Source organism: Melozone crissalis, unplaced genomic scaffold, assembly GCF_028551555.1.
Source record: "Melozone crissalis strain CALT ecotype California unplaced genomic scaffold, PUWL_Pcris_2 ptg000006l_1, whole genome shotgun sequence".
In the NCBI taxonomy this organism is placed as follows: Eukaryota; Metazoa; Chordata; class Aves; order Passeriformes; family Passerellidae; genus Melozone; species Melozone crissalis.
The window spans coordinates 37,066-62,474 of NW_026535784.1; the positions used below are offsets into that span (position 1 = coordinate 37,066).

Below are 25,409 nucleotides of genomic sequence, written 5' to 3' on the forward strand. Positions count from 1 at the left end.
CACGCCAAGTCCCCCTGGTCCCCAACCCCACCCTCAGCCCGAGTGGCCCCGCAGGGAGCTGGGAAGGGACCCTGGCTGTGACAGGTGACAAGGGAGGTGTGGCAGGTGACAGTGCCAGCACGGGGTCACTGCGGTGCCACCCCTGGGTGGGTCTGGGCGCGCTGCTGCACCCGCCCCGCCCCAGAGCGGCAGGTGGCACTGTCACCGCTGTCCCCAGCTGTCACCCAGCGGGACGGGACAGGGACCCACAGCCCCCCTGTAGGGACAGCCCCAAAAAGGGACAGGGCGGCGTTGGGGCTCCGCGGGTGTCCCAGCACGGCGACAATTGGGGACATCACTCAGGACACCGGAGGACAAATCCCACCCCCGGGAGCAGCGCCGGGACCCTGCGGTCACCGCGGGGAAACTGAGGCACGGCGCTTCTCCGAGGACACCGCGGGGACAGAGCCCGGTGTCACCTCGCGCTGTCCCTTTTGTCCCCCCGGAAAAGACACCCCAGGGTGTCCCAGCGCCATCTCCCGCTGCTCCTGTCCCCTCCCGCCCATACCTGGAGCGGAGCTTTGGTGACAGCGACACCTCGGAGTGTCACCACCCCAACCCTGGCGACATCCGCGCCTCCACCGGCCCGGGGAGGAGCTGCCGTTCCCGGGGGCGCCCATTCCCAGCGGGAATTCCCAGTTGGGGGGGGGACAATCTGGGCTTGGTGTGGCGGGGGGGAGGTGACACTTTTTGACACTGTTTTTTTTTAAGGGTTTTTTTTTTTTTTTTTTGGTGCTTTTTTTTAGTTTTTCCTTTTAAGGGCTCGGCTTCTTGCTGGGTATAGAACTGTCCTTCCTCTCCAGCCGCGTGTAAGGCTCGAACGCGGAGGTTCCGGGCGGGTACGAAGCGGGCAGGTCGTGCAGGGCGCCCAGCAGCGGCCCCCCGAAACACAGCGGCCTCCCCGGCAGCCGCGGCGACGACGACAACGAGGACGAGGAGGAGGATGAGGATGAGGAGGAGGAGGAAGCGGCGAGGGACGGGACGTGCAGGCCGAAAGGCGGCGGGGCCGGGGGGCTGCTGGTGCCCAGCCCCGGCGGGGACGCGGGGACAGGCGGCGCCAGGCCGGCCGCGGGGCTGGCGACAGCGACAGGGTTGGAAGGGGGGGACAGGAGGCTCGGGGGGGGCGGCACGGACAGGAGGCGGCCCTGCTCCAGCAGCCGCAGGATGTTGCAGGTGGCGAAGGACTCGGAGGTGCCGGAGGAGCGTTTCTCAGAGTCCCTGCTCTGGTCCTTCTTCTGCTTCGTGCGGCGGTTCTGGAACCACACCTTGACCTGGGGAGGGGGTTTGGGGTGGGGAAAGGGGGGGGACGGGAGGGCACGGACGGAAAGAGAGCGCGGGGGGGGCCGGGGAGAGAGAGGCGAGAGCCAGGAGAGAGCGAGAGGTACGAGAGAGAGAGAGAGATGGATTAGAATAAACGGCCAAGCGAGATCCGCCCGCCCGGGATCCGGGGAAAGGGAGAATTCCTGCGGGGCCCGAGCCTGAGGGGGGGGAGCACCCCGGGAATGAGAGCACAGGGGTGGGAATCGGGACAGGAGCCGGGGAACGGCACCCCGGGAATGGGACTTGGGACAGGAACCCAGGGTTGGGATTGTGAGGATGGAACCTCAGGAATGGGATACCAGGGATGCAACTCGGGACAGGAGCCCAGGAATGGCACCCCAGGAATGGGACCCCAGGAATGGGACTTGGGACAGGAACCCAGGGTTGGGATTGTGGGGATGGAACCCCGGGAATGAGAGCACCGGGGTGGGAATCGGGACAGGAGCCCGGGAATGGCACCCCGGGAATGGGGCTTGGGACAGGAACCCAGGGTTGGGATTGTGGGGAGGGAACCCCGGGAATGAGAGCACCGGGGTGGGAATCGGGACTGAAGTCCGGGAATGGCACCCCAGGAATGGGACTTGGGACGGGAACTCAGAGTTGGGATCGTGAGGATGGAACCTCAGGAATGGGATACCAGGGATGCAACTCGGGACAGGAGCCCAGGAATGGCACCCCAGGAATGGGACCCCAGGAATGGGACTTGGGACAGGAACCCAGGGTTGGGATTGTGGGGATGGAACCCCGGGAATGAGAGCACCGGGGTGGGAATCGGGACAGGAGCCCGGGAATGGCACCCCGGGAATGGGGCTTGGGACAGGAACCCAGGGTTGGGATTCCAGGGATGGAACCCCAGCAATGGAATCACAGGGATGGCATTTAGGACAGGAGCCCAGGGCTGGGATCACAGGGATGGAACCCCAGGAATGGAATCCCAAGAATGGGATGGGATTCTAGGAATGGGACCCCAGGAATGGCACTCCAGGAATGGCACCCCAGGAATGGGACTTGGGACAAGAACTCAGGGTTGGGGTCCCAGGGATGGAACCCCAAGGATGGAACCTCAGGAATGGGATCCCATGGATGGGACCCCAGGAATGGGATCACAGGGATGCGACTCGGGACAGGAGCCCAGGAATGGCACCCCAGGAATGGGACTTGGGACAGGAACTCAGGATTGGGATTACAGGGATGGAACCCTAGGAATGGGATCCCAGGGATGGGACTTGGGACACGAGCCCAGGGTTGGGATCTCAGGGATGGAACCCCAAGGATGGAACCTCAGGAATGGGATCCCAGGGATGGAACCCCAGGAATAGGACTCGGGACAGGAACCCAGAAATGGGATCCCAGGGATGGGACTTGGGACATGAACCCAGGGTTGGGATCTCAGGGATGGAACCCCAAGAATGGGATCCCAGGGATGGAACCTTGAGAATGGGATCCCAAGGTTGGGAGCCCGGGGATGGGTCCCCATGGATGGGACTCCAGGACTGAGACCCCAGGAATGGGATCCCAGGGTTTGGACTCAGAACAGGAGTTCAGGGTTGGGATTCCAGGGACAGGACCCCGGGAATGGGATCCCAGGCTCCTGTGCCTGGAATGGGACGCCAGGAATGGAATTCCACAGATGGGAATTGGAACAGGAGCCCGGGACTGGGAGCCTGGGGATGGGACCCCAGGAATGGGATCCCAGGGATGGGATCCTAGGGTTGGGAGCCTGGAGATTTGTCCCTATGAATGGGACTCCAAGAATGGGATCCCAGGGATGGGACTTGGGACAGGAGCCAGGGACAGGATCTCAGGGATGGGACCCCAACGAGCCCAGGCTCCTGTTCCTGGAATGGGACCCCTGGAATGGAGCTGGGGACAGGAGCCCAGGGTTGGGAACCCATGGATGGCACCCCAGGAATGGGACCCCAGGGATGGCACTCGGGACAGAAGCCCAGGGGTGGGACCCCAGGGACGGGACCTTGGGGACGGGAGCCTGGGGAAGGAGCCCAGAGATGGTGTCTGACCCGCCCGTGCCGTGCTCGGCTCTCCCTGCGCTGCTTTTCCCGGGAATGCTGACAGGGACAGGCTGGATCCTCCTCAACCCCAAATTCCCATCCCCGACTGCAAACCCTTCCCTGGCCGGGGCGCGGGGTGACACCTGAGGGGACAGGGTGGCTTCTGGTGGCCCTGGACTGCCGGGGACAGACCCGGCTGGGGACACCCGCAGCCCCGGCCGGGATCAGCAGGGAACCCAGGCTGAGCCCGCGGGATCCCCGCACCCCAAACCCGCCCCTGCCCACCGCAGACCCCCCTAAATCCCCCTGCATCCCTCCCTCCCTCCCTGGCAGAGCAGAGGGGCAGGAGAGGCAGAGAGAGAGACAGAGAGAGGCGGGACGGACGGACAGACGGACACGGGGTGAGGGAAGGACACGGGTGGGAAGACACTCGGGTTAGAGCGCGGCGGGGACGAGGGGGAGGGATCCCGAGCCGGGGGGCCGGCGGTGCCGGGCTCGTCCCGGTGTCACCGGCGGCTCCTTGGGGACACGCCGGGCCCGCGGTGACACGGCACAAAGGAGCCCCAGGGCGGAGCGGGGGAGCTGCGGGAACCGGGGACACTGCGGGGACACGGTGGGGACACCGACACCGCGGGGACATCGCCTCCCGCCACCGCCGGGCACTGCCGGCCCGCCACTCCCCTCGGGGACATCCGCGACACCCGCACGGGGACACTGAAGCACTCGCTGCCACCGGGCACAGCCGGGTCCTCAGAGATGGTGTCACCCATGCCACTGACCCCAGAGCTGTGTCCCCATGTCACTGACTCCAGAGCTGTGTCCCCATCCCAGTGGTCACTCCATGCGGACCACTGGGATGGTTTTGGGAACAGAGCTGGGTCCCCAGAGTGGTGTCCCTGTCCCACTCACCCCAGGGCTGATGTCCCCATCCCACTGACCCCAGAGTGGTGTCCCCATCCCACTGACCCCACTGGTCACTGCGTGCTGACCACTGGGATGGTTTTGGGAGCACAGCTGGCTCCCCATGGTTGGTGTCCCCATCCCACTGACCCCAGAGTGGTGTCCCCATCCCACTGACCCCACTGGTCACTGCGTGCTGACCACTGGGATGGTTTTGGGAGCACAGCTGGCTCCCCATGGTTGGTGTCCCCATCCCACTGACCCCAGAGTGGTGTCCCCATCCCAGTGACCCCATTGGTCACTCCATGCTGACCACTAGGATGGTTTTGGGAATAACACCTGTCCCCAGAGCTGTGCCCCTGTCCTACTGACCCCAGTGCTGTGTCCCCATCCCAATGACCCCATTGGTCACTCTCTGCTGACCACTGGGATGGTTTTGGGCACAGTCCCACGTCCCCAGACATGGTGACTGGACACAGAATTGTCCCATCCCCTGGAGCAGCCGAATCCTGGGAATTGCAGATCCCAAACCCGCAGTGGTGGGGCCAAAGAGAACCCAGGGAGTCCCAAACCCTGTAATTAGCACCAATTTAATGAAGATCCAAAGTGAACCTGTACAGGGTGGACATTTCCAGAACTCTCACTCCAAATATTCCCCATCCAGCAATTCAGGAGGAGCAGAAATTCAGGAAAATCCTCAGTGGGATTTAACTCTTGAGGATGGGCAGGACGAGCCCATGGATCAGGTTTGGAACTTCAACCACATTCCTGAACCCCAAACCAGGAGCTGCTCCAAAATCCAACTGCTCCAGGTGGATCCAGCCTGGCCTTGGGCACTGCCAGGGATCCAGGGGCAGCCACAGCAAATCTGGGAATTCCAGCCCAGCCCCTGCCCACCCTCCCAGCCAGCAATTCCTTGCCGAGATCCCAGCCCAATCTCCCCTTTCCCAGTGGGAGCCATTCCCTGGCTCCTGTCCCTGCAGGCCTTGTCCCCAGTCCCTGTCCAGCTCTCCTGGAGCCCCTCCAGGGACTCTGAGGATTCCCTGGAATTTTCCCTTCTCCAGGGGAACATTCCCAGCTCCCCAACCCACCAAGGAAATGGAAATATGGGAAAAAGGAATCGTGGCACAGAGACCCCAAAAGGCTGGGAAAGTGTCTGTGAGGAGCTATGAAATAGTATAAAATATAAAATATTAATATTTAATTATTGATATTGAATAATAAAGCAATAAAAATTTTGATGTTTATATTTGGGAAAGAGAATAATAATGGGAAAATAAATATATACACACATCATTTACATACATTTTATATTATTTTATATAGAAATATAATTATTGTTTTCTATTATATTTACTTATGTCTTTATGTTTCCTATATTATATTTAATTACATCTTTATATTTTTGTTGTTTTTATTTTCTGCTGCATATTAACTCGTTGAGATATTTTATATTAATTTATAATTACAGTAGTAAATAATATTAATATATACCTATAAAATATAGCTTACTCATATATAATTCATAATACATATATACATATATAGTATATAATGTATTTAATGTAATTATAATGTATTATATATTTTATATGATGTGTTACATTTGATTTTAGATTACATGTTTATATATTGTGATATTGATGTTTTTCCTTCTTTATTTTATATTATTTTATTATTTTATTATTTTTTTATTTATTATTTTATTCTTTAGCAATTCAATTTTAATTTTTAAAACTGATTTTAAAAATATAATTTAATTTAATTTATCTTAATTATTTCACACCCTTGTCTCCTATCAAATTTTTAGAATTCTCTTACACTTATTTTGTTTTCTCCTACTGTATTTTATTTTGCTTTATTCTCTTCCATTTTATTTTCCCATCTTTTATTCCATTCTATTCCTTCTCCCTGAGCCAATTTGCTTTCATCATATTTTATGTTTTATATTTTATATTTTATATTTTATATTTTATATTTTATATTTTATATTTTATTTTACTTTTTATTTTATTATGTTTTATTTATTTTTATTTTTATTTTATAATGCTAGAATTTAATTTTATTTTATTTTATTTTATTTTATTTTATTTTATTTTATTTTATTATATTTTTTTTTTCTTTCCTATTTTATTTTGTAATATTTTATATTTTATTTTATTTTCATTTCCCACTCCCTATTCCATGACCAAATGAGTCCCCGAGATCCCCCTGGATTTTTCCTCCTCCCGTGGATCCTTTCCTTAAGGATTCATCCCTCTGACTCCAGGAAGGCAGGATTGTGTCCCCTCCCCTGCTCCTGGCACCTGGAATGTCATCCCAAATGTCACCGCGCTCGGAATGCCGCAGCCCAGTGCTCCAGCGAGTTCTGATCCCGGAATCCCAATTCCCGGATCCCCAGCAGAGTGCGGGGAGCAGCGCGTGAAGACGGGAATAAAAATGGGAACACGGCATTATCTGGAGCCTACGGAATCATCCGGAACCCGTGACGTTGGCTGCATCCTGTTTTTCCACATCGGCACCGGGATGGAGCCCATGAGGGGTTGGATCCCTGGAATCCTCAGTATGGAGTCCACAGGTGTTGGATCCCTGGAATTCCGTGCTGTGACCTCGGAAGGAATCCTGGGATTCCTTCTCTGGAGACGTGGGCTGCTCTTCCCATCTCTGCCCTTCCCCAAACACTTCCAAGCCACAAAGGGAATTATTCCCAAGAAGGGAATTCCAACGGAAACCCCTTATCTGGGAAGGGAAAGGATGGGAGCTCATCATTCCACAGATCTCAGCGATCCGGGGATTTGTGCCTGTTTTCAGTCCAGTAACTGCCCGCCCATCCATCCATCCATCCATCCATCCATCCATCCATCCATTCAGCATCCCAAAGCATCACATGGATGGAACCGGAATTTTCCTCCTCTCATTACAGCTCCCGTTTCCCATCCTCACCCGCTGCTTCCCTCTGCATTGGGGCTGAGCCATGATGGGAATCGCTCCTGACTGGGATCCCAAACGCCCAACCCCGCCCAGGCAGATCCCAGAAATATCAACACCGCACACTCTGGCACTCCCACATTCCCAAAAAACACCGGAGCGCGTTCTCCCAGTGTTTGTCCGCCCAACAGGACAATCCCAGCCCTGCTGCGTGGCTTTGGGGCCGGGGCCGTGTTTGGGGCTTTTAGTGGTGTTTGTTTTGGGTGGCCCTGCCCCGGCGCTGACCCCATCTATTATTCGTCCATCCATCCATCCATCCATCCATCTGTCTGTCCGTCCGTCCGTCTGTCCATCCGTCCGTCCGTCCATCCATCCATCCGTCCATCCGTCCATCCGTCCATCCGTCCATCCATCCATCCGTCCATTCAGCATCCCAAAGCATCACATGGATGGAACCGGAATTTTCCTCCTCTCATTACAGCTCCCGTTTCCCATCTTCATCCGCTGCTTCCTGCTACACTGGGGCTGAGCCATAGTGGGAATCGCTCCTGACTGGGATCCCAACCCCGCCCAGGCAGATCCCGGGAATACCAACACTGCACACTCCCACATTCCCAAAAAACACCGCAGGGTGTTCTCCCAGTGTTTATCCGCCCAACAGGACAATCCTGACCCCACTGTGCGGCTCAGGGGCCGGGGCCGTGTTTGGGGTTTTTAGCGGTGTTTGTTTTGGGCGGCCCTGCCCTGGCGCTGACCCCGGCTCCGTCACGCGCTCCTGGCACACGTGTGGCCCCCGGCTCCTCCATCCCGCGCTATTCCTGGCTGCCGAGCAGGAATTGGCTGGGATTAGCTCCCCACCGCCGGCAGCTGACGCTCGTTGGGAGCCTGCGCTCCGCCATCATGCTGCGCCACCTTCCTCCTCCTCCCTTTCCCCATTTTCCTCTTTTTCCTCCTCATTCTCCTCTCTCCAGCCCCACCGGGGCTCGGATCCCGGATCCTGGCATTGTGCAATCCGTCAGGATCGCTGCCAGAACCCGCGGGTTTCGTAACGGCGGCTCCGTGACCCTCCCGCCTCTCCCTGTTCCGACTGGATGGATTCATCCCTCAGCCGCCATTCCAGCTCATCCCGCTGCGCCAACCATTCCAAACCCTCCACCACTCCCTTGGGGATGTGCTTCCAGCCATCAGCGTGGTGGGAATTGTCCCTGACACTCATCCTGGAGCCCATTCCCAGCACAGCCCCTCTCCCACCGCTGCTCCAAAACTCCAGCCAGCAGCCAGGCCTGTGTCCGGCTCCTGCTCCAAAATTCTGGATATTCCTGGCTTGGGAGTATTTGGATATTGGGAATTCTGGATATTGCTGCCAAGGAACCTTGCGGGTGCTCTGGTGCCATTTGGAAATGGAAAATTTGGAGATGCCCACAAAGCTGGAGGAGAATTCCCCCATTTTTGGGGATTTGGGAAGTGCTAGGATGGGTGGGGACACCATCCTCCTGAGGGTCTGGATGGGATCCATGGGAGGGAATTGCAGCCCAAGCATTGGGATGAGCTCCAAAACTCACAAAAACCATCACCAAACCCAAACCTCATCATTTTTTCAGGAAAACATTTAAATTACATCCACTTGGAGGATCCTGGGATTGCTCTGGGAACACCCAGTTCGGCTTTATGAGGAATCAAATATTTCCATCAGAAATTCTGAAATCCCAGGATTTTATTTTTTGGGGGGGGAAGGGATTGTAAATCCTCAGTGATACAAATCTCAGTGAATTATTCGCTATTTTTTCCCCCCATCAATCCTTTCACTCCTTGCTTGGAGAATCCTGGAAGCACCTGGATATTTTGGGATCCCAAATATCCAACTCCTCTATCCCAGAACACACCCCAATTTCCCGCTCCCCTTTTTAGGAACACCCTCCAAAAATCCAGAATTCGTCCCTCCAGCCAGGTTTTAGGGATCCCGATGCCAGAATTCGGGAATCTCCAGGGGCTGTGCCAGCCTGGCCCTGCCACCGCGGTGTCCCCACTTAGGCCCGGGTTTATCGTCCCCTGCTGCCAGGAGGGGCCGGGATTAGCGGGGCCACGTGAGCTGGGTTTGCTCCAGGAACGTGCTCTGACGCAGGCTGGGATGTGGGAATGGGATCCAACACCTGCTGGGGGTGCCCAAATCCCGGGAATCTCCAGTGAGTATCAGGATTTAGGATCTCCCTCCTATCCAGGTGCTTTCAGCATCCTGGTGTGACCTGATCCCGTTAAATGTGGGATGGTTCAGGCTGATGTTCCCCGTTGCCACCAATTCCCAAGGATTTGGCAGCTGCAGGATGCTGTTCCCAGATCATCTGGATTAGCCCAGATCCCTCCTGGAAGTCAGTCAGGAAAGTGCTCCAGGAAAAAAGGGTGGGAGAGTTCATCCCATCCCGAAAAAACTGCAGAAGGGATGGAGAGAGGGATTGAGAGAGGGATGGAAGGAGGGATGGAGGGAGGGATGGAAAAAGGGATGGAGGGAGGGATGGAGGGAGGGATGGAGGGAGGGATGGAGGGAGGGAGGGATGGAAGGAGGGATGGAGGGAGGGATGGAAAAAGGGATGGAAGGAGGGATGGAGGGAGGGATGAAGGGAGGGATGAAGGGAGGGATGGAGGCCCCTCAGGAAAGAACCACTGAATCTCAGAATTCCCAACTGGTTTGGGAAGGGTTGGGAAGGACTTCAAAACCTTTCCTCCAAGGGCAGGGACACCTCCCACTGTCCCAGGTGGGTCCAACCTGGCCTTGGACACTGCCATGGATCCAGGGGCAGCCACAGCAAATCTGGCAATTCCAGCCCAGCCCCTGCCCACCCTCCCAGCCAGCAATTCCTTCCCAAGATCCCAACCCTGCCCTTTGGAAGTTCCAAAATCACCTGGCATGGATCCCATCACTTCCACCGTCTCCCAGTCCAGAGGGAAATGGGAATTATGGGGTTTTGGGGCTCCCAGCTCTTCCCAACCTCATCTTTCCTGCTTTTTATTTTTTCCCAGGAGAGGAAAACCTGTGGCAGCCCCAGCCCTCGTCCCCTCGTTCTGTCCCTGCCGGGAGCCGTTAATGAGCCGAGGTGATTAATTTTTAACGGCCTCCTCTTAATTGCAGGGCTATAAATAGACCTTCCCAGCCTTCCTCGGCTTTCCCAGATGTTTCGTTCCATGCTGGGAATCCCGGGATGCTCCAGGGGGGTGGGGGGCCACGGGTTGTGATGGAGTTGTAGGATGGCCCAGGAGTTGTCCCCAAGAAGGTCTGGATGGAGCGATGGGGGCACTCGGAGAATACCATGGATTTTCCAGCAGCCAGGCAGGCAGAAATCATGGAATTATGGGATCAATTAGGTTGGGAAAAACCCTTGGAGACGCCTGAATCCAGCCACTCCTCCCAGCTCTGCCAAGGCCACCACCATGTCCCCAAGTGCCACATCCACAGGGATGGAAAATCCCCCCAGGAACGGGGATCCACCCCTGCCCAGTTGGAAAACTCTTTCCATGTAGGAATTTTCCCAAAACTCCAAGCTAAACCTTTCCTGGCACAATCTGGGACTGTCCCTCATCCTGAGTGTCACCTCCCTGTCCTGGCCCTAAAAAGGGCTGGAAAACACCGGGGTCGCTTGAATCTGAGCTTGGCATTGAACTCCTGACCCTGACAGCAAATCCCCTAATCCATCCCATCCCATCCCATCCCATCCCATCCCATCTCATCCCATCTCATCCCATTGCATTTCCTCCCCATCTCATTTTTTCCCACCCCATTTCATCCCAATTCCATCTCATCCCAAATCATCCCAATTCTGTTCCATCCATCCATCCATCCATCCATCCATCCATCCATCCATCCCATCCCAATTCCATCCCATCCCAATTCCATCCCATCCCATCCCATCCCATCCCATCCCATCCCATCAGAAATTTATGGGAATTCCACCCCATCTACTGACCCCTTTTTGCCTCCTCCACCTCGGATTTTCCATCCCATAATGACATCAGGAAGGGGCACTTTTCCCTTCAGGATTCTGGCGGGTTCTCCCAGAAAAAGCCAAATCCATGGATATGAGTTGCCCTGGGGATTTGGGATAGGTTTGGGACGCTCCTGCCACTTCCCAGCTCATCCCAAGGACCTCAGAGCTCTCCTCGGCATCTCCAAGGAAATATTCCCCAATGGAAACAATGGAATCAATGGAAACAATGGAATCAATGAGGTTAATCAAACTCATTGAACATTATTTATATCTGCAGATTAATTAGGAAAAGCACTGGGAGGTGGAGTGGATCCCGGGAGGGAAGAGGAATTCCCTGGATGGTGGAAGCAACTTTGGCTCTGAAATTCTGTCCTGCTCTCCTGGCAGATCCCTCCTTTCCCCTGGGTGATCTCACCCTCATTTCCAGGTGATTCCCATAATTTCTGGGTGATCCCATCCTCATTCCTGGTTGATTACCATTTTCTTTGAGTGATTCCCATCATTTCTGGGTGATCCCATCCTCAGTCCTGGCTGATTTCCATCTTTTTTGGGTGATCCCCCTCTCCCTGCCTGATCCCTCCTCTTCTCCCAGCGATTCGCTCTCTCCCAGCCCAATCCCTCATTCCTGGAGCACAACTCCGAGCCAAAAAATCCCAAATCCCACTCTCCCCGACAAATCCTGCCTCCAACTCTCCCAAACAGCTGCCAGGAGAGTAAAACCAGAAACTAAATCCCCTTTTACCCCTATTTCCAGCAGGATTTCTGCAAGGTCCCAGCCCTGCTCCCGGGAATGCTGCAGCATTCCAGCTGCGATCACACCGTGTCTCTTCCCATCTCGTCACATTCCCTCCTCGCCGGGATGAATCATCCTTCCCCCTCCCTTCCCAAACATCCACAGGCACAAAAAAAATCCCAACCCTGGTGGGCCCTTTTTCCTTTCCTTTTCCTTTCCTATTTCCTTTCCTATTTCCTTTCCCTTTCCTTTCCTTTCCTTTCCTTTCCTTTCCTTTCCTTTCCTTTCCTTTCCTTTCCTTTCCTTTCCTTCAGGGTTCCCATCACATCCACAGGGAAAAGTCGGGAGCAGCTTCCTCGGAATTAAAGATTTAATTCCAAGAATTTGTCTTGGAATTAAAATCCAGCTCAAGGAAGGGCTGGAAAGGATCTGTCCCCCATCCCCCCAAAAAAAAAAGAGCCAGGAGATGCTGTTGATTGGGATTCACCACTAAAATTCCATAAATTCTGGGAGCTGTTCTGGGAATGAATCACCAGAAGCGGCCAAAATTCTGGGATTAGTGCAAAAGTTGGATTTATCCTGGTTTGGAGGAGCTGGGTGGGGACAGGAGGGGCTGGAGGTGACTTTTCCCTCTCCAGGTCACATCCAGGTGGGATCAGCACCTTCCAGACCCAAAGGGGGCTTGGAAAAGTTGGTTTAAAGCTCTTGGAATTCCCGAGGAAAACATCCTGGCCGTGAAAATCCAGGAACGAGGAAAATGGGGAATGCCTGAGTGTGAAACCACCCCTGGAGAGAGGAAGAGGAGGAATTTGGGAATTGTGAGTGGCTGGGAAAAATCGGGGAGCCAGGAAGGTTCTGGAAACTGGGAGCTGGCTGCAGGGAAGGAAAAATGGTGTGAAAAGCAGGGAAAGGAATTTAAGGAGACAGGGATGAAGGAGGGAAGGGGGAGAGCGGAGCAGAAGCGACAGCGCCCGGCCCACGGGGTGGGAATTTTCTCACCCAGGGATGGAGGCAGCAGCCGGGCTCCAGAGAAAAGATGGGAATTTCATCCCTGAGGAAAGGCTGTGACCCCTGAGCCCTGGCACCCTGCTGGGCACATCCTCCGTGCCCGGGGGACAAACGCTGGCCACGGAGAGAGCCTGGGATGGGGAATGTGGAAAGAGGGATTTGGGAAAGGGAATTTGGAAAGTGGGATTTGGAAGGGGGGATTTGGGAAGAAGGATCCTGGGAAGGGGGATTTGGGAAATGGGATTGGGAAGAGGAATTTGGGAAGGAAGATTTGGGATCTGGGATTTGGGAATTTGGGAAGGGGGATTCTGGGAAGCGGGATCTTGAGAAATGGAATTTGGGAAGTGGGATCCTGGGAAGGGGAATGTGGAAAGGGGGGATTTGGGAAAAGGAATTTGGAAAGTGGGATTTGGGAAGGGGGATTTGGGAAGAGGGATGTGGGAAGAGGCATGTGGGAAAGGGGATTTAGGAAGGGAGATTTGGGAAAGGGGATGTGGGAAGGGGGACCCTGAGAAGAGGGATTTGGGAAGAGGGATCCCATGCCAGGGACACACAGCTTGTCCCTTGTCACCTGTCACTCCCAGCTCTGTGGAGGTGACACCGGGGCCCCAGGAGGAGGAATCCTGGGAAAAGGGAATTGCTGTGCAGCTCCAGCTCCCTGGAATCCTCTGCTCCCGCTTTGCACAGTTCCCCACGGATCTGTGGAGGGGACACGGGGACAGTGGCAAGAGGGGCCTTGAGGAAGGGACTCTGCCAGGGGACAAAGCTGTCCCTGCAGTGTGACACGGCCAGCCACCTGTGACAGCGCCAGCTCCATGGGGGTGACATGGGGACCTCGGGAAGAGAAATCCCAGGGAAAAGGAACTCAAAGAAGAGGGATTCCAGGAAAAGGGACACCGGGAAGAAGGACACTGGGAAAAGGGAGCCCTCACCAGGGGGACAAAGCTGTTCCCACAGAGTGACATGGCCAAAGCTATCGGTGACCCTCGTGGACAATGGAGGTGACGCTGGGACCTCGGGAAGAGAATTCCTGGGAAGAGGAACCCCAAGAAGAGGAATCCCAGAAAAGTGGAACCCTCACCAGGGGGACAAAGCTGTTCCCGCAGTGCGACACAGCCAAGCCCATCCATGACACTCCCAGCTCCGTGCAGGTGACACTGGGACCTTGGGAAAAGAAATCCTGGGAAGAGGGACCCAAAGAAGAGGGATTCCAGGAGGAGGGACACTAGGAAGAAGGACACTGGGAAAAGGGACCCCTCCCCAGGGGGACAAAGCTCTTCCCACAGAGTGACGCAGCCAAGGCCACCCGTGACCCTCCTGGCTCCGTGGAGGTGACACTGGGACCTCAGGAAGAGAAATCCCAGGAAGGGGAACCCCAAGAAGAGGAATCCCAGGAAAAGGGACCCCTCACCAGGGGACAAAGCGGTTCCCACAGAATGACACAGCCGAGGCCACCCGTGACCCTCCCAGCTCCATGGAGGCGACACTGGGACCTCAGCAAGAGAATTCCTGGGAAGAGGAACCTCAGGAAGAGAGTTCCCAGGAAAAGGGACCTCAGGAAAAAGGACATGGGGAAAAGGGACCCCTCACCAGGGGGACAAGACTGTTCCTGCGTGTGACATGGTCACCTGAGACCCTCCTGGCTCCACGGAGGTGACACTGGGACCTTGGGATCAGGGAACCCAAGGCCACTTTTCTCCTGACCACAGCACAGCCAAATCCCACCTCAAATCCTCCTCCTCACCGAAATCCCCCTAATCCACCACCAAAAAAATCCTGGAATGCTGATTTACCCCTCACCCAGCAGCAAGATCCCCCCAATTCCCATCCCTTGGAGCCATGGCCTGGCTGCCCACAGCTGGGATGGGTTTGGTCCATAAAAAAAGGTTGGAAAAATTGGAATTATTTCCTGTATAAATCAAGGGAAGCTATGCCATTGCCAGACTCGGCAGGAACAGGGTGGATGAGGCAGAATATTTATAATTATTATAATATTACTATTATTATTACATAAATACCATTATTAATATTATTTAATTAATTACGATTACTATTTAATAAAAAATTTCTAAGCCAAAGCCATCAGAGGCACCAACCTCACAGCTCACCCCACCCATTCTCCTGGCTCTCCCCAGCACAGGAAAACCAGGAAAATCCCTTCCCATCATCCAGGGAAGGCGATGGAGAAGAGATCCAGGGCTAATTCCTGGATTGGGGTGCAGGAAAAGTGGGAGCAGCCCCCACAGACACCAACCCCCACCATGTCCCACCTTGGGTCACCACTGTCACCCCCTGCTCCTTCCTCTTCCCGCTTTTCCCGGGATCACGGAATGGGTTGGGTGGGAACAACCTCAAAGCTCATCCAACTTTGGGTCCAACCTCTCCTTGACCCTTTGCCGGACATTTGAGTGGACACCACCAGCTGGGGGTGTCCCCACAGACCCCTCAGGGTCGTCCCCAATCCCAACCATTCCAAAAACACAATGGAGGAAAGACATCACCGGGAACGCCGCGTGCATTCTGTCGCCGCCTCGCTCCGCGCATCCGACAGCTCAGGGACACGGCCACGGCCACCACGATGTCCCCAACCCCGAGGAGCCCCCGCGGGTCTCACCTGCGTCTCGGAGAGGTTGAGCTGCCGCGCTAACTCCGTCCTTTCCCGGCCCACCACGTACTGGCAGCGCTGGAATTCCAGCTCCAGGCGGTAGAGCTGCTCCGCCGTGAAGGACGTCCGCGTCCGCTTGGGACGGTCCAGGTCCAGCCCCTTGGGCAGCACGATCTCACGGATCGTCCCTTTGGCATCTGTGAGGAAAACGGGGAAAGCTGTCAGGAAAAAAAAACCCAAAACCGTGAAGGAATCGATCCAAAAATTTAAAAATGCGGTTAACAAGCGTTGAGAAAATGGAGCGTTTCATCCTGGGAATGATAGTTTGGAAAGTGTGGAACAAACAGGAGATTGATGCCAAGGAAGAACTCAAATTAAAGACCATTTGATTATTTTTTAAATTTAATTTTTATATAATTTTTGATGGGGAGATCTGTCAGAGAAAAAATAAGCGAAGGAATCAGTCCAAAACCCAAAAAAATGTGTTTACCGAGGGTTGGGAAAATGGAGCGCTTCATTCTGGGAATAATACTTTGGAAAGCGTGGAGCAAACAGGAGATTGATGCCAAGGAAGAATTCAAATTAAAGATTTTTTTTCCTGCAATTTTAAAAATAATTTTTGATGGGGAGATCTGTCAGGGAAAAAAAAAAGTGAAGGAGCCAGTTCAAAAATTCAAAAATGTGGTTAACAAGCATTGGGAAAATGGAGTGTTTAATCCTGGGAGTAATACTTTGGAAAGCATGGAGCAAACAGGAGATTTACGCCAAAGAATTCAAACTAAAGACTTTTTTACTGTAATTTTTTATATTATTTTTGATGGGGAGAACCATCAGGGACAAAAACAAAACTGAAGGAATTGGTCTAAAAATCCAAAAATGCAGTTAACGAGTGTTGGGAAAATGGAGCGTTTCATCCTGGGAATAATATTTTGGAAAGCCAGGGGCAAACAGGAGACTTATGTCAAGGAAGAATTCGAATTAAAGATTTTTTAAATGTAATTTTAATATAATTTTTGATGGGGAGAACCATCAGGGGAAAAAAAAGTGAAGGAGTGAGTCCAAAAATTAAAAAATGCCATTAACAAGCGTTGGGAAAATGGAGCATTTCATCCTGGGAATAGTATTTTGGAAAGCCAGGAGCAAACAGGAGATTTATGCCCAGGAAGAATTTAAATTAAAGATTATTTTTTTCTGTAATTTTTATATAATTTTTGATGGCGAGAACCATCAGGGAAAAAAAACAAAATGGAAGGAATCGGTCCAGGGGAAAAAAAAAAACAAAACTGAAGGAATCAGTCCAAAAATCCAAAAATTTGGGGGGGAATGGAAAATAAATGGAATTAAAGAGTGGCTGGATGTGCATTATCCATGGAATTCCCACAATCTGGAGCTAAATTGTGGCTCAGTTCTTTCTTCCAGCCCCAAATGCAGAGAGTTTATAAATATCCAGGGAGAGGCGACAACTCTCCATGAATTAGGGGTTTTTAAAGACATAAATAGAAGCCATAAATTTTTTTGGGAAAATGGAGTGTTTAATCCTGGGAATAATAATTTCGAAAGCCAGGAGCAAACAGGAGGTTTATGCCAAGGAAGAATTTGAATTAAAGATATTTTTTAATGCAATTTTAATATCATTTTTGATTTCTGTCCTTCCTCGGGACTGGAAAAATTTCCTCTCTATTACAATTCCCATCTCTCCAGAATTATTCTCACTGGAGGAATATTTCCTTGGAAAGCTCAGCTCCCGTTTTGGGGTGGTTTCCTATTAAAGGACAAGTTTGGGGAGCGCCGTGGGCGCCGAGCTGTTCCCGGCTGTGGATTTTATGAGGTTGGGAATATCCAGGGAAAGAAAACTTTGAGAGTTTGGGTGTGGGAAGTGGCTCATGGCCATTCCAGAGGAGCCTCCATGGCTTCCTTCCCACCAGGAAAGGACAAACTCCACCAAAAAAATCCACAGGAATTCTGTCCCAGCTCCCAGAAATCAAAATGAGCCTTGGGAATCGCCCACTGGGATCTTCCTAGGTCCCAAATCCCGACTGGGTTCGGGTGACCCCTCCCTGCAGGGCTCCCAGGGGCTTTTCCAGAGGGTAAAAATCCAGCCCAAGCCCTGATTTTGGGATGCTGGATCCCAATTCCAGAGGGATCCTGATTGGAGGTCAATGGCTCTCTCTCCATCTGGCTGAGTTGGGCATGAAGGGGTTACAAAATTCCTGGGGTAGGAAGGAGGAAAACAGAGAGGAAGAGCTGGGAATGGGGTGATGGAGATGGGATGGGAGTGGTGGAGATGGGAACGGTGGCACTGGGATGGGAATGGTGGCATTGGGATGGGAATGGTGGTACCGGGATTAGAATGGTGGCACTGGGATGGGAATGGTGGTACTGGAATGGGAATGGTGGTACTGGAATGGGAATTGTGGCACTGGGATTAGAATGGTGGCATTGGGATGGGAATGGTGGTACCGGGATTAGAATGGTGGCACTGGGATAGGAATGGTGGCACTGGGATGGGAATGGTGGTGCTGGGATGGGAATGGTGTTGCTGGGATGGGAATGGTGGTACCGGGATTAGAATGGTGGCACTGGGATGGGAATGGTGGTACTGGGATGGGAATTGTGGCACTGGGATGGGAACGGTGGCACTGGGGTGGGAATTGTGGCACTGGGATCAGAACAGTGGCACTGGGATGGGAATTGTCGCACTGGGATGGGAATGGTGGTGCTGGGATTGGAATGGTGGCGCTGGTATTGGAATGGCGGCACTGGGATCAGAATGGGGGCACTGGGATGGGAATGGTGGTGCTGGGATCGCAATGTTGGTGCTGGGATTGGAATGGCAGTGCTGGGATGGGAGCGGTGGCACTGGAATGAGAATGGCGGCACCGGGATTGGAATGGTGGCACTGGGATGGGAATGGCGGCACCGGGATTGGAATGGTGGCACTGGGATGGGAATGGTGGCGCTGGAACGGGAATGGTGGCTCCGGGATTGGAATGGCGGCGCTGCCATAGGATCAGCAGAGCCGGGATGAGGACAGAAGAGCTGGGATGAAGGTGGCGGATCCAGCACCGGGATGGGAATGGGGACCAAACACCGATTTGGGAAAGGGACCCCAACCCCAGAGCCGCGCTCCCACTGTGGAGCCGCGGGACGCAGCCGAGGCGCCATCCCGGAACGCGGCACCGAAGGAGTCCCGAGGGCTTGGGGACACCCAAGGTGGCACAGGGGGTGGCGGCACCGGACCCACACCCCAAACCCCACGGGCTGGCGTGGAGCTGCCGGGAAGGAAAGGGGCTGTAGGCGGATCAGCGGCTTTTCCGGCGGGATCAGCGCCGGGAACCATTTTGTGTGGGAAGCGCCGTGGTGGTGATGATGCCCAGGCCACGTCCGCACTCCCGTGCCCACATCCGTGCCCACGTCCGTGCCCACGCCACGGGCACGGCACAACAACAGCCGGGAATGCCGGGGACGCTGGATCCAGGGCCGCAGCTGCGGCTTAGCTCCAGCTCGGGCATTATTTATTGTTATTCCCTGGCAGCTGGAGCAGCTCTGCAGGGACGGCAGGGAAAAGGGCACGGCCACGGTGCCAGCTCAGCACAGGGGACACCAAACCCCTCATCCCACCCTACTGACCTTCCCTAGTGGAGGTTTTGGGGTGCTCAGGCCATCTCTTTAGAACCTCCTCTTGAGAGCCTTTTCCCTTTCTGGAGCCCCAAAAATTCCCTGGTCCTGCCCAGGGGGTTCCAGAGCCTTGGACCTCACTGGTGACACATCCTGCCCTTGGGGACCTGGTGGCTCTGGAGCCAGGACACAACTGGGATTGAAATCCCCCAAAAGAGTAGAAGGCACCCAAATCCATGGAGACACCCCATCCTGGCACAGGGACACCCCACGCTGGCACGGGACACCATGATGGCACAGGGACACACCGTGCCCACCTGGGTTCCCGCACCAACACAGCTACCACGACCTTTGGGGTCCCCAAAGGTCCCTGCCAGCCCCCAGGATGTCCCCTCAGTGCCATGGGGTGGCCGTGGTGGCACCAAATGCCACCAGGGTCCCCCCACGTGCTCTGCGGCCACCAGGCCCAGCACAGGGAGGTGACCGAGGGGAGCATCCCGGGATGTGTCCCCAGCCCCGTGGGGCTGCAGTGGCCGCGGGGACACCGGGACCGGCCCCGGGGCTGCCCAGGTCCCTCCTTGTCCCGTTTGTCCCCGGGAGCCACCCCTGACAAGACAGGGGAGGTGACCGGGAGGTGGTCGCGAGGCTCCGTCCTGCACGGACCATCCCCGGTACCCGGGACGAGGGAGAGGACCGAGACCCCGAGAGGACCCTGTCGGTGTGAGGGGGTCACGAGGACCCCCCGACTTCGCCGAAAGCACCGCGGGCGAGCATTGGGGCTGCACCGGGGCTGCACCGGGGCTGGCGGCATCTCCACGGCCGCCGCTCCTCACCGAGGCCGGGGCTGACAAGGCCCCTTTCCCTGGGCAAGCAGCGAGATCAAAACTCAAAATATTAAAAAAGAATTATTTTAAAACATAAAAATGAATATTTTAACCTCCCGCTTCGCACGAAACCGACCGGGAGGCTCTGCCCGGCCCCAGCCACTGCTCGGCCCCGGCCCTGCCCGGCTGCGGGACCGGGTGGGGAGCGGCGGCTCCGTGTCCCCGCAGCCCCGGTGGCCCCGCCACGTTCCCCCCGCTTCTTTTCTGCTCAAGCCCCGGTGATTTGCGGCGTTTTCTCCCCGCCACCATTTTGTCCGCACCGTGGCGGCTGCAGCAAGATGGTGAAACCGGGCGCTCCCGGTGAGGGTCCCCGGGGTCGGCGGGAGCGGAGACCCTGCCCCGGCCTTGGGCACCGACCCTCGCCCCTCTCCCGGTGCCGGCACCGTCGGGGAGGCCTCGGTGGGGCTGGAACCGGCGGAGGAGAGGCCTGACCCCGGCCTGACCCGGTGGGACCGGCGCAGCCCCGTTTGGAGACCCCCGGAACGCGGGGACAGCACGGGCGGGACCCCGGGACTCTTGGCCGGGCGCTGCCCGCTGCTCGGCCGCTGTCCCCGGTTCGGACTGGGAACACCGGGCTGTGGGCGAAGGGCGCCTATCGCGACTACCGGGAGAGAGGCTTGGGTGATGCCCGAGCCCGGGATGACGACGGGACAGGGACCCGGCTCCTGTCCCCGGCAAAGAGCACGGAGGTCACGGCCGCCGCTCCGCTCCCTGCCCGAGCGCTGCGCTGGGCACCGGGAGGCCTCGGCCCTGAGCGCCGAGCGGCCGCCGAGCCGCTCCGGGCTCCGGCAGCGGCGGAGGAGCGGCGGGGACGCGGAGCATCCCCGGGATCCCGGAGCGCTCGGGACCCGCCCGCCTGCGGCAGCCGCGCCAGGGCGCCCCAAACTTCTCGGGGTTCGCCGCAAGGCAGAAGTGGTCCCGGCGAGTCCCGGGCCGGCGGGGACTGAGTGCGGGCGGTGGGATGCGGGATGCGGGATGAGGGATGCGGGACGCGGCGGCTCCGGGGAGCGCCGAGCCGCAGCCGGGGCCCAACGGGTGATATTATAAAGGGGAAAGGAAAAAAAAAAATAAACCCCCCCTCGCCCGCCGCCGCTCCGTGACGCTTTTCTCCTGCGACATCGCTCCCAACGCCGAGCCGATGCTGTCCCCCCTCTCCCGCCGCCCGCGCGTCCCCCGCGGGGCTCCGGCGGCTCCGTGACCCCGGGGCCGTTCCCCCGGAGCCCGCTGGGCACGGCCCCGCTCCGAGCCCGCTGCCGGCCGAGCCGCGCTGGGGCAGCGGGCCCGCTCCGTGCCGCGCTCCGCGGAGCCGGGGCAGGAGCGGCGGGGCCGGGAGGCCGGAGGTCGCAGCCGGGAAGCGCCCGGGATGCGCTGGAAGCGGTGCCGGGGATGCCCCGTGCCCGGAGCGGGAATCCCGGGGCGGGGGAAGCGGAGACGGGAGCGGGGAGCGTGCCCGTACCTCGCACCAGGATGCGGCGGCAGTAATCCGCCTCGCCGGTCCCCGACGGACTCTCGGTGTCCGGGGCGCACTGCTTGGAGGAGCCGGGGCTGACCGCCGACGTTCCCGGGATGTCCTTGAAGCCGCCGGCGGTTCCGCCGCTGCCGCCGCCGCCGCCGCCGCCGCTGGCGCGCAGGGCGCTCTCCAGCTCCGCCCGGGTCGGCAGCTTCTCCCGGGCCCGCCCGGTGGCCGCGGGCTCGGCCAGCAGCACGGGGCTCCCGCCGGGCTCGGCCCCTCCATCGCTCATCCCTGCGGGCGCCGCGGCGGGATCAAACATCAGGAGGCAGAGAGAGACACGGGGAGAGGGAGAGAGGAGGCAAGGCTGGGCGGGGGGGATGGGAGGGAGCCCCCCCGCCCCCCCACCCTCCGCAGACCCCTTCCCCTCCCCGCCCCTCTCCGGCCCCCCCGGGGCTCGGCTCACCCCCATGGCCGGGGACCGCCGGGGGCCGCCGCCTGTCGCCTGTCGCCCTCTCCCAGCCGGGGGCCCGGCATTTAAAGCGCACCCCCCGCTCCCCGCCCCGCCGGCCGGGGGTGGTGCCGGGGGTGGGGGGGACCCGTCGGGGCGTCCCGAGAGGGTGCGAGGCCGGGGGGGAGAAGGAGTTTCAAACTTTGACAGGCGGCGGAGTCCCCCCCGCCGCGCCCCCTCCCCAGCTCCACCTCCCGCCGCACCTCGCTCCGGGCAAACTTCAGGCGCTCCGGTGGCCGCCGCCGCTGCCCTTCCATGGAGCGCCGGTAGCGGTGCGGGTGCCGCTGTCGGTGCCGGTAGCGGCGGGAGCGGGCGGCGGGAGAGCCGCCGGCGGTGCCAGGGCTCGCCGCGCCGCGCTCGGGATTCGCGTGCGGGGGAAATCAATACCGGGAGATTGGGGGCGATGATTTTAGGGGGGTGGTGGGGAGGGAGGTGGGGTGAGGGGGGGGGCGGGAGGGGAAAGGGAGGCCGAGGGGAGGGAGCTGCGGAGGAAGCCGCCGGGGGTGGGACCGGCGAAGAAGCCGGGTCCTTATTCCTCCGGCCCGGCCCTCCCCCGCCGCCGCCGCGCTCCGCTGCGCATCCCCCGGCGGCCGCCGCTGTCGGAGCCGGCAGCGGGGAGCGGGCGGCCGAGCCCCCGCCGCACCGGGGAGCGGCTGGGGGCGAGCGGGGGGCGAGGAAAGAGCCGGTTTTAAATTAACGGCTCGGTACAGACGCAATTTCCTGCCCTCCCGTTCCGTGACACCGATTGGTAAACAAAGAGCCCCTCGGCGGCCGCTGCCCGGCTCCGACAGCGGCGGCAGCGGCGGCGCCTCCGGTTCCCGGTTCCTTCTCGGGGGGCTCGCCCTGGAGACCCCCGCCCTGCAAGGTGGCAACGAATAAAGAAATCCCCCGGCCCCGGCGGGCGCTGCCCCTCCCCGGGCCGGGCGGCGGTCGGGGGGCTCCGGTCCCGCTTCCCCGCGCTGCCCCGCCGCTACCGGAGAGTCCCCGCTGCTACCGGGGTTACCCCACTGCCGCCCCGGGATGGGGCAGCGGGGGAGCCCCGAAATTCTCTGATCCGACACAGCAGCTTCCGGGTACCGGCGCCGACACCGGCACCGAGCGGGGCGGCTCCCGGTTTCCAGCTGGGAGTGCCGGACCCGGTGTGTGCGGGGGCGTCCCGGGGGTCTCCTCCGCCTCGGGGGGCTCCGTTCCGTCCCTGTCGTTACAACGGGGACAAAACCGGGCGGAAAAAGCGGCGGCAGCGGCCGCGGTGCTTCCCCGGGGGCGGCCGCCCCGCTCCCCGGTACCGTCTGGAATCGGAACGGTTCTAACGGCGGCGGATTAAAAATAAATAAATTAAATTTAAACATAAGCAACCCCGAGATTTCTCAGACCCTGCGCTCCGGCGCACCCATGGCCCGGTACCGGGCGCCGCCCCGGGCTGGGGGTCCGCAGGGGTCTGGGTACGGCCCGGGCACCGCGTAGAGCCCGGTAGAGGCGGGAGGTGCCCGGTTCGGGCTCTGGAGGGCACCGGGAGTTCAAGGCCTTGGGCTGCAGTGGCCGCTGGATGTCCGAGCCCGCCGCGGCCTGGGCCCGTCCCTGAAGTAACCGGGACAGCATGGGGAAAACAGCAGGAAAAAAATAAAATTCGAAAGGAAAAAATAAAAATAAAAGGAGAACTAAACCTGTAGGGATAAGGAGGGTAAAAGGAAAGAAATCAAAAGAGCGGAAAGGGGAAGGAAATAAAGCGAACGAAAAAGGCCGAGCGGGGAGAGCGCAGGGGACGGGCCCTGCCCAAGGCCGGGGGTCCCGGGCCGCAGCCCCGGTTCTGCGGGGCCCGGAGGGGCGAGCGGGGATGGAGCCGCCGCTCCGGGGAAGGTGCTGGCGGTCGGAAACGATTCCCGGTTCCCCGCTCCCCGTTCCCGGTTCCTTGGTGCCGGTTCTCCCCTGCCGGGGCTGCAGCAGGGCCGGGCCGGACAGCCGGACAGCCGGACAGCCGGACAGCCGGACAGCCGCACAGCCGCACAGCCGGACAGCCGCACAGCCGGACAGCCGCACAGCCGGGCTCCGCCGTGCCCCGCCACCGGGCCCGCTGGTGGATGCGCCACCAACCAACGATTTTTAACGAAAACGAGGAAAATTACCCCAAACCCAGCCCGCCCTGCGGCCTCAGCCCCTCGGGGCCGCAGGGAGAGGCTGCGGGCCGGTCCCCACCGGGAAGACGGAGGGCGGCGATCGCCCGGGAGCTGCTGGAACGAAAATTCCTCCTTTCGCCGAGCGCCGGCCCCGAGCGGCGGCTGAGGCCGCGGAACGAGCGGCGGAGAAGCCGCCCCGGTGCCCGCTAAGCCGCCGGTGCCCGCTCAGCCCCCGCCGCCTCCTCACGGCTCCCGCTCCTCTCCTGCTGTTGTTGTTTTTTTGTTTTGTTTTGATTTGTTTTGGTTTTTTCCCCGTTATCCCCACGATTAACGTGAATAATAACGAGAAGATTTGCTCCGGGAGAAGGGGAAACGGGGAAAACGGGGAAATACCCGGTGCGAGCTGCCGGGAAGGGGAAGCGAGGAAATCCGCGAGTACCCAGATCCTCAAAACCAACAATATTATAAAAATAACCCTAATTTTAAAATCCCATTTTTTGCTGTCTGGTTGTTGTTGTTTTCGGGGCGGGTTCAGCGCTGTTGTTGTTGTTTTAATTAGCGTTAATATTAGCGGTATTAATGTCACTATTAGCCTTGCTATTATTAGTGCCGTTCCTATTCCTATTATTAGTCCTATTAACGCCATAATTAGTCCTTATCAGCACCATTTATCGGTGTTTTTATTATCGATATTCCCGTTTTTTCTCGCTGCCGAGCACACCCAGCCCAGCCAAGGCCGGCCCGGGGTGGGAGCGGCCGCGCTCTCCCGGTGCATCCCCGTTCCCGCCGAGCCCCCGGGCCCGCCCCGCCGCATCCTCCGCTTCTCGCCGCTCCGGGAGCGAAAAAACCCCGCGGAATTCCTCGATTTTCCCGGTTTAGAGCCGGATCCGCGCCCTCCCTGTTCTCCCGGTGCCCCGGAGATGGAGGTAAGGCCGGGCTCGGTGCGCTCGGCCCCGGGCCTGGCTGCGGGAGCGGAGCCGGCGCTTTCCCCGGTACCGGACCGGCCGCTCCCGGTGGGTCCCGGGCTCGGAGGGCACCGGGAGTTGGGGAGGGGACATTTCTGCTTGTCCCCGCCAAGGAAAGGCTGGCCTGGGGACAGCCCCGGGTGGGGACCCCGCCGAGGGACCCTCGGGCCGGGCTGGGCCGGGAGAGAGCGGCGGGGCCTCGGAGGGAGCGAGGACAGTGTGGGAACACCGGGGACAGTGTGGGGACACCGGGGGACAGTGTGGAAACAACGGGGGAGTCTGACAACACGAGGGGACACTGAGGGAGTGAGGGGACACGGGGGAACCGTGAGGGGACATCGGGGACCG

At 57.9% G+C, this 25,409-nt stretch overlaps 1 protein-coding gene across 2 annotated transcripts; it reads right to left on the reverse strand.

Annotated features, from left to right (window-relative positions):
• Positions 1 to 767: 767 nt before the first annotated feature.
• VAX2 (ventral anterior homeobox 2) lies at positions 768 to 21,793 on the reverse strand. 2 transcript variants are annotated; one of them, XM_054293484.1, is made up of 3 exons: positions 21,478 to 21,793; positions 15,590 to 15,716; positions 768 to 1,310 (listed from the first exon to the last, which is right to left on the reverse strand). In XM_054293484.1, the coding sequence occupies exons 1-3, from the start codon at positions 21,791 to 21,793 to the stop codon at positions 782 to 784; spliced, it is 972 nt and encodes a 323-aa protein (XP_054149459.1). In that variant the 3' UTR covers positions 768 to 781. The 2 variants fall into 2 exon arrangements, with proteins under 2 accessions (XP_054149459.1, XP_054149450.1); XM_054293475.1 differs by having other exon boundaries at positions 15,529 to 15,716.
• Positions 21,794 to 25,409: the final 3,616 nt, after the last annotated feature.